The 17489-nt window shown below is 37.7% G+C and overlaps 4 protein-coding genes across 8 annotated transcripts in view; 2 read left to right on the top strand and 2 right to left on the bottom strand.

Moving 5' to 3' along the window:
- Positions 1-1621: 1621 nt before the first annotated feature.
- LOC106748894 (microprocessor complex subunit DGCR8) lies at positions 1622-6282 on the bottom strand. 2 transcript variants are annotated; one of them, XM_014627813.1, is made up of 8 exons: positions 6272-6282; positions 6096-6178; positions 4436-4918; positions 4163-4246; positions 3640-4024; positions 3296-3567; positions 2743-3179; positions 1622-2630 (listed from the first exon to the last, which is right to left on the bottom strand). In XM_014627813.1, exons 2-8 carry the CDS (start codon positions 6097-6099, stop codon positions 2298-2300), a joined length of 1998 nt encoding a protein of 665 aa, XP_014483299.1. In that variant the 5' UTR covers positions 6100-6178; positions 6272-6282; the 3' UTR covers positions 1622-2297. The 2 variants fall into 2 exon arrangements, with proteins under 2 accessions (XP_014483299.1, XP_014483306.1); XM_014627820.1 differs by lacking the exon at positions 6272-6282 and adding an exon at positions 6250-6263.
- Positions 6283-6496: 214 nt separating this feature from the next.
- Positions 6497-7320, top strand: LOC106750143 (mitochondrial import inner membrane translocase subunit Tim8). Its single transcript, XM_014630272.1, has 2 exons — positions 6497-6718; positions 6943-7320. Exons 1-2 carry the CDS (start codon positions 6605-6607, stop codon positions 7111-7113), a joined length of 285 nt encoding a protein of 94 aa, XP_014485758.1. The 5' UTR covers positions 6497-6604; the 3' UTR covers positions 7114-7320.
- A 439-nt stretch (positions 7321-7759) lies between these two features.
- On the bottom strand, positions 7760-11297 carry LOC106750135 (ufm1-specific protease 2). 2 transcript variants are annotated; one of them, XM_014630257.1, is made up of 11 exons: positions 11061-11297; positions 10746-10912; positions 10238-10456; positions 9856-10083; positions 9573-9737; positions 9387-9480; positions 8999-9259; positions 8702-8839; positions 8504-8630; positions 8176-8429; positions 7760-8061 (listed from the first exon to the last, which is right to left on the bottom strand). In XM_014630257.1, the coding sequence occupies exons 2-11, from the start codon at positions 10782-10784 to the stop codon at positions 7850-7852; spliced, it is 1737 nt and encodes a 578-aa protein (XP_014485743.1). In that variant the 5' UTR covers positions 10785-10912; positions 11061-11297; the 3' UTR covers positions 7760-7849. The 2 variants fall into 2 exon arrangements, with proteins under 2 accessions (XP_014485743.1, XP_014485733.1); XM_014630247.1 differs by lacking the exon at positions 11061-11297 and having other exon boundaries at positions 10746-11054.
- A 699-nt stretch (positions 11298-11996) lies between these two features.
- LOC106749652 (tyrosine-protein kinase CSK-like) overlaps positions 11997-17489 on the top strand; it is a 15205-nt gene continuing 9712 nt past the window's right edge. The window contains exons 1-2 of one of the 3 annotated variants that reach the window (XM_014629340.1): positions 11997-12060; positions 14701-14744. Coding sequence is in view for 1 of the 3 variants with exons in the window: in XM_014629323.1 (XP_014484809.1) it covers positions 14114-14116; positions 14701-14744 (47 nt within the window). In the remaining 2 variants the exon portion in view is untranslated. Of the gene's footprint in view, positions 12061-13415; positions 14117-14700; positions 14745-17159; positions 17367-17489 lie in introns of those variants that run through there. The other 2 variants (XM_014629323.1, XM_014629332.1) reach the window with 2 other exon arrangements.

Below are 17489 nucleotides of genomic sequence, written 5' to 3'. Positions count from 1 at the left end.
AAGAGGAATTTGATTATATTAGCATATACACATTTTTTAGATTTTGATACTAGCAAAATAGCCAAGGCAGCAATGAATAAATCTTAGAGTAAAAGCATCAGTCCCTAAATTTACAATTAGATAAGTTTCGAGTATTTCACACAATTGTACTTGTTGCTTCCATGGCTATATAAGGAAACCTTCATTAACTAATGCGATAATTTAGAGAGTTGTTGAATATCTTTATACAAATACGCATATGGGTTTATCCCTTCCTATACTCAATGTAGTGTCACACATGATTTTTAATTCCCGTAGATGTAAAATCGCGGAGATGAAATAATCATATAAATGTGACACGAGTTACAATGTTACCCATGATATACATTTTAAGTAGTAAATTGAAGANTAACATGTATCATGATTTTATTAAAGCTAATGATGTATCCTGATTTAAGCTTACACACCTTATGAAATCTATTCTTTAGTCTCAATATATAATTAAAATATTTACGTTTGTACACATTTATAAACAAATTATAGAGTGCCCATAAACAGAGAAATACTTTTTTTGTAATACTAATATAGTGATAGCATATAAGACGTGTATGTAACAGAATATACAATGATAATAATATATAATATAATAATACTGTTCTATATCATAAAAATAGCAATAGGAAAATCATAATAATTCCTTAATATTATTAATAATAATAAAAAAATCATAATAACCATGATCATAGTTTACTCATAACATAGATGTGTATATAAAAAAAATTTCATCATATAATCGGGTTCCTGCGAATAAAACTTGCTAACTTACTTGGCCCAGACATAATTTTAATAGGATGATTCAAGATACTCTCGAGATTACAAGTACGATGCATCTCTCGATTTTTGTATCTTGACTTTCAAAAGGCATTATTTCGCAATCTTATGCACTCCATTTGTAAAATATGTTTTCTTGTGAGGAGCAATTCAACAATTACGTGACACCATGAGGAGAGAGGGATTTATTAACGTGACGCCTATGATGATAGGGGGAGGAGAGAGTAAAGGCCATCGAACGTCATTAGATGGCATTATAAAATAATATAAAATAGATTAATTTGATATTATATGCTTAAAAATTATTTGTATTTTAAAAAAAGATAGTAACGTGTAGTTTACAATAATTATTATCTACAATATGATTATATTTTTTTATTCTTTATCGACGGAGGAGGGGAATAGAGGGTGTGCAAGCTATTCGAATTCAAATCGAATCAAATGAATAGTACTTCGTCAATGTTAATGTGCGCGATTCATATTCGAGTCGAAAAAAACTATTAAAAATTCCCATCTTTATGGGGATTATCATGACGATAAATTCTGGTTAAATTCTAGTGTTAAAATCCTCTTCAAAAGTATTAAAAGCAATAATTTAAGGTATCGGTAAGATACTATTAAAATTTGCGTATTAAAAAAAAATCATTATGATATCAGATCTGTATAGATAATCGAAAAACGCTGACATTAATGATAACTTTTAATCATTTGATATAAATATAAATGATATAAATGATACAAATGATATAAATATAAAATTTAGCTTATATCACAATATTAATTTTACAATTTATAATTATTCTAATGCGAGTCTCGTAGATACGTACATGTGTACCTAAGATGTGCAGTATATTATATATTTTTGTGAAACTATATTTCTATAGTCACATGACTATATTTCTAGAATCACATTCTGCATCGATTGTAAACGGTCGATAATATCAACGCTCTTCGAATACTTCAGTAATTGATTTATGATCTTTCGTCTGTTTCAGTTAATACTATCCTAAATAAAATATATTTCATCAATTTCAATTTTATTCTAAATGTTAAAATATACATAAAATATCTTATACTTTGAAATAACTTGATATCACAAGGTCGATGTTATCCCTCTCATACCGAAGTCTCTCCTCACTAACTTCATGTTAAATCCAATAATTATGTCGTTAATTAAAAATTATATTTCGACGACTCAATTCGAGTGAAATTTCGTCGATTCAATTCGGATTCGAAAGTAAAACATGAGATTCGATTCGACATCTAAAAATCTTCGATTCCCACATTTTGGGAGGAAAGGGAGAGTCACGTGATATTGGGAGGGCGCAAATATTTTGTGACGAAATTATAACGAAGGGTAGAGGTGGGTAAAAATATCCGTTTTACGCAAATTTAACGCGACGTAATTGTTGAATGGCTTTTAATTAGATTGCTTAAATTCTTGGGTTATGTATATTGACTACTAATTTTGTTTTTGTTTTTTTTTTTTATAAATCTACATTGTTCAAATTAGCTGCGGATCCTGTTGGCAAATCTGGCGCTACAAATTTACCAATAGGTTGTACGGCTTCGCGTTGTTCAGCTAATTTTTGCATTTCTTGCCTAAGTTTACCTAAGATGGCATGATTCGGCTGATTGACGGCAGCCTTACCCTGCAGAAGAGTAATTTGTTGCTCCAACTCCTTCTTCTCCTTGAAGGACTTCACGCTCCGCGATCCGTAAAGCCGTAGCAACGAGCCCCAAGACTGTATATGCGGATGCATAAGTTGCAGTATCGCTTGTGCCGCTCGTTGCTTACCGTCTTTTTTATTACGGCAAACCTATAATTACCAATTAATCAAGAGATAAATGTACTCTTTTTTTTTACCACTTAAAATTACTTGGCAATTCTATTCATATACATAAGCAAGACACACGGTAGATTACACTTACAACAGTGGCTTCGTGTTTCCCAACTCTCATCGTGAATTCATTCCTCTGGTGTTTCAGCGTGTTCACTGAATAATTAATATGCATATCTCCCAGGCCGTAATTTCTCTGAAGGCAGGTTATTAAAATGGCGTGCGGCGAAGGTTCGGTGGTTTTCGCGCAGAATTCCGCGACTCGCGGATCCGTGATGGATATCTCGTCGAAAAAGGACAGATCCGCATCGGAGTTCCTTCGAGAGGCTTTCATCGTGCGGCTAGCATTGTTCGACCCGTTGTCTCCGTCATTGTCGCCGGAGATCTTGTCCTTCATCTGTGGGATCAGGATCTCGAGGGTCTTGCGTGCCGCGTTTGCTTTCGCTTGCTTCTTACTGCTGCCGAATCCGCTGCCGTATTCCATCTCGTTGATGCACACCACCGCGGAATACGGAGTCGCCGCATTTTCTGCAATTGAACGCGTCGTCATTTCCATCCTTGAAGTAAGAATAAAACACTCGACAGCGCGAGCCTGACGAGAATAAGAACGAGGATGTCATGCGTATTAAACGATGTGGCCGTACCTAGCTCTTTAAACTTGTACGACGGTTGTTTCTTGAGGGCGTGCTGCACATATTCATGAAGAATGCAAACGTAACTTTTGCCCGACGGGTTCATTATCCAATGCTTCGGATGTCTCCGGCTGCCTTCGTCCCCGGCAGTATTACCGTTACCACTTACGCCACTACTGTTGACAGGGAAAGTTATCAACTTCGTGCCGTCCGGCAAAGTTGGACGTTCAAGTTGTTTTCGATGTCTCTTGTTTTTCGTGAATTTCCGACGCGCCGACCAGGACCTACGACGAAGTAAATCAACATAGAAAAAACAAATCTGATCTGACGACATAAATATCATTCGCGATACTCACTGGAATCTCATTACTTTGATAGATTTGAAGCGAAAGAGGGATTGACAATAATTCCTTAATTGTTCGCTATCTAACGAATGCGCCTCACGGTTCTCCTGTATAGTCTCGATTTTTGCACTAGGAAGACTGTAAGTTTCGGCGTTCGGTGCTCGCTCCATCTCCCTTTTCCGTTCTTCCGCCTCTTCCTCTAACGCTCGCTTATATTGAAGGCAAGGTATACCGCTCATAGGAACCTCATGCTTCCTAACACTCCCCGGACCGAGGAAATACGGCTTCGCCAGAGTGCAAACTCTGCTCTGTTTGTGGAGGTACAGCGGCATTCCGCTATTATGAGTTACCTGCACCCAACCCTCAGGTAGAACGTCAAAATGATTGTGTCCGATTTCTAAGGGTGAGAAAGGAAGGATGTGGTGGCACGAATATCATATAAATTAAGCAACACCATAGCGAGATCACAACTGAATCGTAAATGACAAGATTTACAGAGTTCGTGTAACTGATTTAATACGATTCTATCACGTACCATCTAAAACAAGTTTCTCTTTCTCCTCATAGGGCGTGCTATCCTTTTTGTTTTTCCTCTTTCCTTTAAATTCTTCCGGCAGACCTAACACACACATGTATGTTTCATTAAAAAAATATATTTAGAAACTATGTAATCTTCTTCTTACGTTAGGCCTTAAAAAAGGTCGTGTTATTCTTCTCGCAGTAAAATATATTAAATTTAATTTCTATCAGGGGGTAACTTAAATAATTATTAAAATATTAAGATACCTTCTCCTAATATATTCTATACCTTCTTCTAACATCGCCTCGATTTCTTCATCTGGCACGTCAGAGTCCATAGTCTCGTCTGTATCAGAATCTACGTCCGAACAATTTGGATCCGAATGACGATCTAGATCGTCCAGTACGTCAAATTGCCGCAGATCATCGGGAGTACTTTTTGCATCTGTATTGAATTCTAGAGACTCCAGGCTGCATGAACTATTGTACAGAGCGTCTTTATTGTCGATGCAGATATTTTCTTGCTTCATCACTTTACTGTAATGGCTATTATCAAGCGTGCCAGCGTGACCGGTCGATGTAGTACTATGATCTAATTCTGATTTTATACACGGTATTTCCCAATTTTGATTCTCGTGTTGCAGATACGGGCTTCCTCCGCAAATAAAAGCATCATGATTTTGATTGTTCTTGCTATCATCGAAAATCTTAACTTCCACAGCTGTCTCTTCAATTTTATTAGCCTCCGTTGCATATGTGTCGTGTGAGATATCTGTTGAAACACTATAAAATGTAAGTAAAACTCGCGCGTTTAAAGGACAAAAGGACAAGAATGGCTAAGCAAATAATAGTAGAGTATCCGAGCCGCCTAATCTTTTACCACGTTGTTTCTCTGTCAGATAAAGAGAGTCTGATTATAGAACTTGAACCGGAACCTAAACCTGAATATATCTAAGTGCTAGCCAATATAGACTTATTAATTGTACATACATACATATTCAGACAACGATTATATATCTTATACGCAAATTAATTGTAAGTACAACTAATAATAACAAACAATATCCAGTAAACTTAAGCCCAAGGTCCATATAAAGCAATCCATGGATTGAATACGTATTAAGCGCGTTGTATGGCCACACCACTTTCACCAATGAGGCCAAAGTCCAATCAGTATGAAACCAAAATGGCAACGAAAATTGGACATTTGCATTAGTGTTAGCAGTCTGGGGCCTATTACACACCGATGAGAATATATTGCATAAGTTGAGCTCTTATTTTACCAGATTTTGTAGGTGGTTGAAAGTGTTCATCGTATTACTCACAACTCCGAGTCTAGACAGGAACAACATTGAAAGATTGAACCTGACACTAGCTGGAGCCATGCGATGATACTAATCAAAATTATATCTGGTCTTCGGCTTGGCAGACAAACGTACGCTTGTGAGAATTGTGTTTATCAACTATATATACAAATTTCATATTTTAATAATGATCAATAAACGGAGAGAGAAAATGATTCTATGATATATAATGTATATAAATCTTATATGTAATATTATTGTTCCTATGCAGCATGCTATATAAAATGAATAATACCTTACGAAAGGATACCAAATTGATTGCATTCAGCAGAAGACAGCGCTAGATTAGTGTTCAGTTACCGTTCTGAAGATCCTATTGAATATTTTTCCTCATGAAACTTCTGTTTCTTTCTGCTGGATGCAACCATCATTGTTGAAGATAAAGATTTTCCCTTATCACTATACAAGCAAATGAACTGAAGATCTCACCAACCCCCCTCCCCGTCAATTCAATATAAATATTTGTAATTAGCATAATTAATTTGAAAATACAATAAATGCAATCGTATTACGTCTACATATTCAAAAAGAAAAAGAGATATCTCGCTTTGCACCTAATAAGATATTTGAAAGTACACTGCTTACCCATTATCGGATCTTATTCAGTTCCAATCCGTGTTAAAATCTGCAAATCGTTTTGCAATTTATCTTTATATGATTGCCAGCGTCTACAATTTATGCATCGCAAACATATTAAAAGTAAAAAAAAATACATAATCTAACAAAAAGCAATATTAACATAGTTGATCTATTTCTCCCACCTGAAGGTTAGGTTAGGTTATGTTAGGCTAGATACAAGTTCTCAGTTATGGCTGGGATAACCTTAAAGCTCGTCTCCATTACTACAAATTCAAGGTCCTGAGACTATATCACACTATAGGTGTGTTCCGATATTGGCCAAGTTATTTTAATTAGGGTTGCGTTCGGAAACACATATGGCTTCTACCATATTCCCGCGTCTTATGAATAGAAGCCAAGAGTTTTCGCGTTCTGTGTGCAGAAGTCTTAATTCACAATTACCACGTGAAGTCTGGAAAAGTTCGTTCTACCCATAAGATTATTCAAATTGATTTAATTATTGCAAATTTGGAAAAATGTCGGACACATTTGATAATGATTTCTCCAATACATCTTCTGATGTAAATACTGATTCACAATTAAATGAACTTTTGAACATTGAGAAAGAAAAGGTTGTAACGACCGCACAGGTAACTATTAATGCATTCTGCTATTCATCTTTGATGAATTTTTATTGCTGATAATCATATTGAATTACGCTTGAATGAAATTTTCAAATTACATCTAAAGTATTATTCAACACGGTATATATTTAATATTACATTTTTATCAAGAAAGATTTATTGTAAGAAGGAATTTGTATGTTGGTTATGAAGCACACGCAAATATGTGAAAATTTTCATCATTTGTTTAGATCCATGCGTTTAACGACATTTGTTGGGAAACATGCGTCGACAAGCCAGGAAGTAAATTGGGTGGTCGCACAGAAACCTGCATAAGCAATTGTGTCAATAGATTTATAGACGTTTCTTATTTTATTACCAATCGTTTTGCACAGTTGCTACAAAATTCCATAAGAAATTAATTAATTTTACAAAATATACTCCTAGAATGGCAATTATGGTATCAGATATTTTTGTTCAAATGTTACAAAATAGTATAGATATATGCCATAAATAAAAGAACTGAATTTGTTATCACTTGTAGTTTAATGCTTCTGGATATATAATTAAGTTATTAAAGAAAATATGTATCTTTCAATATAAAATACAGAATAAAATATTTATTTTTATGTTTATTCCTCTGATTGCACACATCTTCATGAATAAAACTGTAACAATATAAAAAAAACTAAGAACTTGTGAGCCCCAAGATAAATTTAACTAGTTTAATATAATATTGAAATATTCCGATAAAGCAAGAGGATATAAGATTAGGATAGTTATTCAAAAATATATATTGCTCGCTTTTCTGCTTTCTAAATTTCTTTTCAAACATTAAAGCGATAACTATTGCAGAAGATATTTAGCTAAGAATAAATACATGTAGATTTATTATTTTCTATTGTTAACATGTGGTAAACAAGTAAATTAATTTCTTAAAAATATCACCATAATATACCATCACAATGCAATGCTCATACTGTGAACATACCATTCTCTCTCTCTCTTTCTCTTTCTATATATATATATATATATATATATATATAGAATCACATACATTTATATATATATATATAAATATGTATGTGAACATGTAGCAGAGATATTTCTGCATTAAATTACATTTAGAAAATTTATGTCAGTCCAATATATTTAGTATCAGAAAGTTATAGGTCTTTGTGGAAGGCACATGTTATAAAATGCATCCTTTTTCCAGAAATCTTTTGTTTTCCACCCACACCATCCTTTGTTCAATATGGTGGTTAAGTGTTCTGCACCCATGTAATGTGGATCTAGAATTAAGAACTTTCCTTCCCCAGAATGCTCATCATAACTAACACCTAAAATCGTGTGGGCCAATACTCCGCCACCTACAAGACACCAAAAAATATGTAGAAACAAAATTAAATAGTGTACCGTTAAATATTTAGTCATAATTATTTTTCTTAAATATGAGAGAAAAGAGAGTGGTATCTGAAACTTACCGATCATGACAGGTGTACCCTGAGTATCGAAGTGATTTGCTAGCTGTGGAATTAAGGCTGACATCTCCTCTCCACTTGATACGCACAGTATTTTTGTGTCTATATTAAGGAGAGTCGACAGCACGAAACTGATTTCAGTCGAACCAATCCACTGTTTACTACCAATGAAGGCAAACGGTTTATCGCCTATATCAACTAAACATTGCTGTATCTTGCAATGTGTAGGTATTGGTATATCGGTATAACCTTGTAATCTGCAATAAAACAAAATGCGTTTCAGTTGCACGCTTATGTCAATGCCGATATACGTTAATAAATACTTTTTTACCTGTACCACGAAATTATTGTTTGGAGAGACCTGTAGGAACATCCCCATCCGTTGTCATCAAAGTCATCTTGCATGTAATGATGATACGAATACAAACCGTATATGATACTTAATTTCCCCGTGATACCTGATGAAAAATATAAACATTTCATGTAATATATTTTGTATGACAGTCAATTTAGATATACAAATACATACCTTTATGCGAAATAGCTTCATGAGGATTTATGAGAATCTCATTTGCTTGTGTATGAAGTTTTACAGCATTACCACGTCGGAAATACGGTTTAGTTAAATCAAACGCTAAAGCTTTATGTAAAGCCTTACGGTATTCCACTGAAATTATACGACTGGTCTATATAAAAGCAAATATATGACATATGTTACTGCGATCAAATGTTTGATAGTGATAATTGTACAATAAAACAAATAGCATGGAACTTGTAATATGAAAAACTACAGGGAAATATGTAGAAAGAGAATGAGTTTTCTTACTTGTGCTGTCATTAGTAAAATTGCTAGGATATGCCACTGTAAATAAATGTCCGCAGCCTTGAGGTTTGAAATGCATTATCTCGGGCAATTTTGTAGAAAAGTCTGTCTCCTCGGACTGTTTTTCTTGTTGTATCTCAATTAACCTAATGTTTCGGCAAATAGATTCCACAAGGATCGCGTGTAGCTCCGCAGATTTCACATTTAGATTCACCAATGATAATGCATCAATATGTAAGCTGCATTCTAGACTGTTGAAGGATTCTGTAACAAAAGTATTGATAGGTTAAAAAATAAAGAGAAAAAATCATGTCAGTAAAAATAACATCCACGATATTCGTTGTATCTTGACACATATATGTTATTATATGTTACTTTATACTGTGCTCACTTTTGATATGCTGCAAGACAGGAGCATATTTGATAGATTCTTCAGAATTCTTCTCACCTGATATCTTCAATAACATGTGTGCGTTTATAATATCCTGAAAATATTAAGAAATGTATACATATAAAAAGAACATTGAATTATTTCTACCTAAAGTATTGTGTAAAAAAATCTAAATTGAGAACATACTGTAGCCCCTGTATGATGATTTTTGTTTGATGCTTTGAAAGATTTATCATAGTCTTTAGATGCACATAAAATATCTTTTATCAGTGTACCTTTCAAATCATTGTCAGTTCTGAAGAGGTACATATTGTTTGTAGGGAAATGTATACCTATTTTTCCAGATGCAATCTGCAGCAATACAAAATGACATCTTTATATAAATATATACAATTATAATAACACAATACATGTGCAATTATAATAATACAAAAAGTTGACACAAACATAAATTATAAAGAAACTTTACATTTTTTCGTGATTCCTCCAATGCTTCCAATATGTTGCCATCCTGAGCAACCAGTGGGAGTGTTGCTTGCAATCTAACATACGCAAATTTTCGAGAAAGATCATCTCCGCTAATAATAGTGAAGTCATTGGCAACTTCTAATTTCTGATGTACATAAAAGTATGCCTGAACTTTTAATGCACTATGTGAATATTTTAAAAGCAATGGATTATCAGTGATGTCGATGTCCTAAACATATAAACACATGCATATATGTTAATTTACTGATGATATAATACATATGTTACTTTATTTCTTTATAATAATAAAGCAATTAAAATAGATTACAATACTTTGCAGGACAATGACAAACCAAATAAATATAACATATTTGTATAATTACCTTGAACACATCTGGATTTATTTCTTGGCATTCACCAATTTGTAATATACCACAGCAATATATATCTGCAGGTAAATTCAACTGTAGAGTCATATAGTCAATTAAATTTTCATTCTCACTATCATTTTCATTTATGCCGAATGTTAATACCACAAGTGTATCATTGTACATAATACCATAAAGATAGCCAGTTGCTGTAGTTTCTGTATTTTTCAGTCGCTGAAAATATTGTTTTCAGATATTAAAGATATTTTAACTTGCAGAAATTATTAGTATATCATTGTTGCACTTGATATTTCCTTCTTTTCTCATCATTAATACACACAAATGCACATAAGACATAATATTAAAAAATAAATTTATGATAAAAGAATATTTGCCACAAAGAGAAATTCATGTTGTAAGGGATAATAATCGAATAACCGTGTAAATATAAGAAATTTCTATCTAATAAAAGATAGGCTATATCTAAATTATTATCGATGCAAATGTTTTCTCTGACATTTACCTGCAGAACATTTGACAAGATCTGTAATTGCAATGCCATGATTTTCACTATGAAATCAGAATTATATCTTGTAACGATCAAAAATACTTTGCGCTGTCAACGGGATCAATCGAGACCGATCTCACCATATGGAGTGAAATGAAATTAAATTCTCAAGCACGAACCACCTACATTGAGAGGTTAAATTAAATTCCTTTTCGTTGTCAAAGTTCAAAAAAAGCAACAGTTTAAATCTCTGTTTTAAGTAAAACAGCACTCGTGTTTTATTGAACGGAACCAAATGAATGAAAAAAAAAACTGTGTACGAATTTATACTTTATTAATCCATATACAATTCCGCATCGGGGGATCTGTCTCGAGACGATCGTTCTGTGAAGTCGTTTCATGCAAATACATCTTTAGAAGCGACTCTTATTACGAAGAGTTATTATAAAACTTTTACTTCCGCAACGAGGAAATAACGAATTATAGCGACAAAGACAATTCGCGAATCAATGATAAAACGCAATGCAATTTGATCTCCGTTATTTTCTTAAATATCTTCAACGTTAGGGCTGCGTCACACCATTGCGGGAACACTTCGTCGGAGACGCTAATTGGCCGTCCGCCGGGGGATTTTGGAAACTTCCGAACAGGGTCGTCAAACGATACAACTGAATTTCCCCAAAGAAAAAAGTTAAACGGGGGAAGAAATAAAAGAAACCACGTTTGTTAATATCGTTACTGACCATTACAAACGACAAATTACAAAGATACGATATTTAAAAAATAGAGAATATAATTTCTATCACCTCAAAAAAAGTACATATAGTAATCCTACCCAAAACATAATAATGTATATATATATAATATACATCAAAATATACTATTAACGAATATCACGCTACTCTAAAAGGTATTCTGCACACATCATTTTTATCAATAGGTGCGTTCAGCGAACTCATCGGTTGCGCGACAGTTAAATTGAAAACCAAGTAAAGCCATGCATATTACAGATTCTCAGTACTAGCAGTGAAATTAGAACACAGTCCTCTCATGATATTTTCCCCCGAAAAATCGTCAAAATTTCCCCCACAATTTTTCGTTCCCCAAATTTCATTGGCATAAAATTCCCCCACTTTGAGGGAGAAGAAAACCCCAATCTGATGTAACCCTGCTTACGAATTTTGAGGCTCGAGCGGGCTCGGTAGCGCCATCGGTCAGTGGCTCGCGGAACCAGGGGCGTGAACGTGAAATTCAGCGCTCAGTACTCGTGGGTGAATCAAGGTGTCTCGTTCGCACGGGTGGTGCGCAGCAAAATGGCCGTTCGACTCAAGTGAGTGTGACGTTTCTCGGCTCGAGTGGTGTTCGTGTTCCCGACCTAGCCGCGCGCAGTTTTCCATGAATATTCGCATGTGCGACGCGGTGCCGCAGCGTGTCTCGCGTCCGTCCGCCCCTAAGCGGAAGCTAGCTGTTCGCGCGGTCAGAGGTGAGTGCGCGCGTAGCAGCGAGACCGTCTCTCTCGCGAACTCGGGGCCAGCCTTAGGTGTGTGTATTTAACCCGTATCGTGCGTGCGTGCGTACGGTCTCGTTCGGCCGGCTCGCGACGGCCATCGGGACGTCGTTATCGTCGTCGGCGGGCCGCCGCTTGTCGTTCCGCTCGCTCCTCCACGCTCGAGACTGTCCACGCGCTGTTGAATAACGTGCCGCAACCTAAATTCCTGAACCTCTGTCTCGGAATTCTGTTTATCTCCCGATCGTCCCGCTCCGGGCCGAGGTTCGCGTCCGAATAGACGTTGCAAACACCTGGTTAGATAAGCATCGTCAGTCTCGAGCGTGACAAATGCTGTAAACATCTTGATCAAGCGAGAGTGATGCGCGTGAGTTTGGTTAGACTTCCAGTTCGGGCTCGTCGGGGACATTCCTTCCTCCCGTTTCACGCGTCGTCGCCTCCGATGGATGGCAGCTCGACGGATCGCCGACTCGAACGTATTCCGTCCGTTTTTTTCGTCGGAACGTTTCTCGTTCTTTTCGCGAGTTTCATCGCATTCCGGGTCCGTCGTGGGAGAAGAAGCGCGGGGGGAAGAACGTAATGTGAATGGGGTTTCTGGTTCATGGATTCCTTCGGCGCGACTTGCTTTGTAGGCTTCGATTGCGATTTCCCGGGAGTAACCCGCTCCTCCCTCGGTGAAGCTTCGATCGTGAAAACAGGGTTGAGCCTGTCGGCCTCTGAATATTTTTCGACGCACTCCCGACGGTAGAGAACGCAAGAATTAACAGCGAGAACAGTAGTTTCTATCAGGGATCTGTCAAGGCTTCGGCGATTCTGCCGTGTTCAACGTAATTGGAATCATTCGATTCGGCTAATCATCTTGCACGAATAGTCATCGAATATTTATCGAATATTTTCTTAGTTCATCACTTAAATTATTCATACAATTTTGAGCCCAGCTATGTTTATGTTATTTATTCCTATGTTCTTATTCTTACTGAAGTACGAAGCTCTTCTAGTCTCACTCAATCATCCAAAATGAGTCGATACAATTACGAAAGAATATTTATATAATACACTAAAAGAATTGTCACGACAATCGTTTCAACGTGCACATATGTAATTTTCAACGACAACTCTCAAGTCCGAGAGATANAATCTCCCCCCCCCCCCCCGGCAACGTGTCTTTACAGTCAGAATTTAGAGGGAACTAGAGAAACGGTGACTCTTAATTTAACAACAATTGACATTTTAAGAAGAAACCGATACAATTGACGGGTAAATTTATTCTTGACGCGAGGTGAACAAGGAATAAAAAGTTAGGGCCCTCTGGGGCTAACTCGCGCGATCGACTCCTGCGGCTTCTCTCCCACGACTGCGTTGCCGGCCGGGGCGCGCTTTTTCGCGGTTTCTGCCGACACATCGCATTGCGACCCGATTCGATCTGCGCGGCGAGAGAGGAAGCTCATACGGGTGATTAATGCGCCACGGGCCAGGGCAAACTGGCTCGGTCGCGGCGCCCATGTGAACCCGAGCAATTAGCAATTGGCTAATTATACAGTTAACGGGCGATGCGCGCCGCCTGCGACGAACACAACGTAGCAAGTCGCGCGGCGCGCTTAATTGTGCGCCGTAAATGGAGCGCGCTTTTCCTTCCTAGCCTCCTAGTCGCCGTTTTTTCCACGACGTTCGCGACACCCCCTCCCCGCGAATTCCGGCGGCGCGCACACGACTTCGCGTTTCTTTCTTTTTTTTTGTCATCTTTAATTAACCGCGAGAACGGGCGCGCGACCTTGCCCGAGTTAATTGCGACTCCTAGCCGGACGCCCAAAAATAATCCGCGAGGAATAAGCGAGCGCGCGTCGTACACACTGAGAAGAAGAAATTGAAATGTTGCATGGTAAATGTTTCTTGTGATATTTTCTTCGATATTTATCGGTTACAACCAAATTTGACCGCGGTGACGGAGTATATATTTCCGTGAGATATACCTAAGTTTTCTTACTAATTGATTTATTTGCCGGGAATAAAATTTTACCTTTTATTTAAATAAACGTTTATTTCTGTAAAGTAAATCTTATATTTCACAAATAAATCTTTAAGTCCTTTTTTTTCCTCAGTGTAAGCGCTCACCGAGCTTTTTGCTCCGCCGAACGCAGCCTCTTTCATTTTCGTTTCTGAGAACCGAGACATTTGTTTGCCCGTATCCGGACAAGAATTGTTCAAGTCAACTAAATGAGTTTCCCGGTGTATCGAGCGATATTAGAAGAGCGCGTGGGTGTCGTATATTTTTATGTTCTAGCATGACACACGTCTTGAGAAATATTTCCATCCACGTTTCTCTCGCCCGCTTCGCATTATCATACTCTTTATCGCGTAATCCAGTTTTCCTCATCTTCGCGCGATATATCACCGATTATCGTTCATCGCGTAAATACGAATCGCCGAGATTTCGCGGTTTGATACTTTCCCTTCTTGTTTCAGAGGGCCAATATTTCCCGAAGATGGATACTCGATGCAAAGCATAGGTATGCTTCCCAAATACTTTGCATAACGCGCTAAACTAATCCCCGCAGTTTGCCGAATCCCCGCCTTTGAACGAGACAATGCGGGAGGAGGATTAACATTATAAATAGTGGAAACTGGAAATGTCGCACGTTCCATTATGGGTATTAGCAACCTCCATTGTCTATTTCGCGCTCCATCCTTGGCTCAAAGCGCCGGCGGGTACGTTAATGAGAAATTCGAGAAATGAGAGGATAAATGGCTGCTTCTTGTATCGGCTTCAATCCCGCCTTTATGAGAGAGTGAAGCGCCGGCTGTTTGATCCCGCTATTCACTGGTAGGCGCCTTTCGCGTTTCATGCGTCCCACGATACGATCTCCGGCATCGACACTCGACGTCGTTCACCTCCGCTCCACGCCGACGTCGATTAGCACTCCGAGAGCCGGCATACGAATGAAACATGAAAATAGGATTTGCGAAATGCAAGAGTAACGGCAAAGAGAAAGAGGGAAGAGGGAGAACGGAAAAGGATAGGAATCGCAGGCATTAAGGCGCGAGGCGTTATCTTCTCGAGAAAAGTATAAAAATGCCGAATATGCCGACCACGTGTGACCGCTCATATCGCTTATCTTTTTCATTCTTATCTTTTTTTTTTCTTTTTAATTTCGTCCGTTATATCTATAGGGTTGCCACGGAATTTGGAAGTTCCCCGACTTTTCCATGCTTTCCAGACGACATTTTTCGACGAATTTTCTATGATTAATAAATAAGGTGATTCATTTTAATTTTAATAACATTTTGAAAAATATCGGGAGATGCGGGAAAATGTTTCAGATAAAAGTTTTAGGGTTTCGAGGGACACATAAGATGGTGACTTCGTTGTACAGTCGATAATTCAAGATCACTTCAAGGTCAACTTTATTATTTTTTTTTTTTTAATAAAATTATATAATTTTTTTTTACACAAATCGATTCCTCTGTTCGTTATACATATAAAACCCGGACAATTAGCAATTGACTTATTATATGTATGTTTACTCATAGCGATTCCACTTGTCATTCTACGTACAAAAATGTTAAGATGATGATATCGAAAAAGGAATACTTTATGAAATATTTTATATCTTGCATTGAAAAATATCACAATGAAAAGTAAAATAACTCGAAAAGTATTCGTATTTAGATGATCTTGCCTTAGTACTTTTATACGTATAATGAACAGAGGAATCGAGGATCTTATATTTAAGACCGTCTTAAGTTCATTTTCAGATGCAGCCAGTGAAATGAGTCATACAGTGAATCTGCAGATGAACTTAAAACGGTCTTATATGATCCGACTGTAAGATCCGACTATGAATACTGGCCTTAGAAGCTTAATAACATGATATAATCGTGAATGCAAATTCAGACCAAGGAAAAATAAATGATTATTGCAAAAAAGAATGTAGTTATGGAAAAAAAAGGCGTTTGAATAAAAACGTTGAATAAAATTGACTAATCACATTCGATTACTTTCCTTACGGTCGAACAATAATCGACTGTGATCCCGAGTCGAAATTTGGATCCTACATTAAGTCCACTTGGTTCTGCATTAAGTCTTCAAATGGAGCAAACGAAAATAACTTCCTATTTGCAGCATCAAAAAGACGCAACAGAAGACCTGATGAAGACTCAGTGTAGAATTAAGTAGATTTTAATGAATACTAATATGTAACTAAAATCTCGACTCGGAATTCGTCATTTTTCTTACTGCTTACATCTTATTTCGAAAATTTTTCTACGTATCATACTAAAAAAATGACTTGTACGCGAATTTTGAACGTATTTGACTATAATGTCAGATATAATATCAAAAAAATTTAAGCATTCTTTAGAACAAGAACATTTAAGGGAATTATGAGCAAATTTCTCCTTTATATCTTTCTCGAACTTTTACATGTTTTCCCACTTTAAATTTCCACGACTTTTTCCACTTTTCCAGATCCGTGGCAACCCGTCTCTATTTCAAGTTCCAATTAAGACCGATAACACGTAGTGTTATCTCTCATCGATAGGCAAGGAGATAATTAATTGCAAGAAGTAACCGAAGTAATCTGTCTCTCTCGGAAGACACGCTTAGACTAGACGATGATGAACTATCCGAGGCAAATCTTCGAAAGCAGTCGAAAGGAGGACGATCCTGTGCGGTTTCGATCATCCTTCACGCTGCCATCGCTCATACTCGGGGGGGTAGGCATTCTCGACGTTTCGGTGTCGAGAACGAATCTGCTCCGGATTGCTCCAAGAATTCGCGCGAGCGCGCACCGAGGAAAGCGCCTAGCTAGGACACCTCGCGCGACTTTTCGATAAGTGCAACGCGACGCGCCGAGGTGACTAATCAAATTGCCTCCGCGGGTCCCGTTCCTGTGTGCATCAGCGAGCTAATCTAGACTGTCACCGCGACTCGAGGCGCGCGCGTGTCTCTCACGGCTCGCGTGCGACCCGTCGTCGCCGTCGTTCGCGTTGAAAGTTTTCGCCGGCAGTCGGAAGTTCTCGCGAGCGGGAAGAAGCGCTCGCGGGAGAGGAAGAGCTGTCGGAGGTTCGCCGGAGAGAGTCCCCCTGGAGAGCCGTAACGCGACGGGCGCGACGACGTCAGATGGAAAACGGTGGGTCACGATACAGTAACGTGTACTGTTAAAGAGTACGCGCGCGTACAACGAGCGCATTCGCCGGGACGAATCTGTTGCTGCACGCGCCTGCCCGCCCGGCCGCCTCTCCCCCCCCCCCCC

Source organism: Dinoponera quadriceps, unplaced genomic scaffold (assembly GCF_001313825.1).
Source record: "Dinoponera quadriceps isolate SergipeBrazil2010 unplaced genomic scaffold, ASM131382v1 scaffold37, whole genome shotgun sequence".
In the NCBI taxonomy this organism is placed as follows: domain Eukaryota; kingdom Metazoa; phylum Arthropoda; class Insecta; order Hymenoptera; family Formicidae; genus Dinoponera; species Dinoponera quadriceps.
This window is presented reverse-complemented; position numbering and strand designations above follow the sequence as displayed.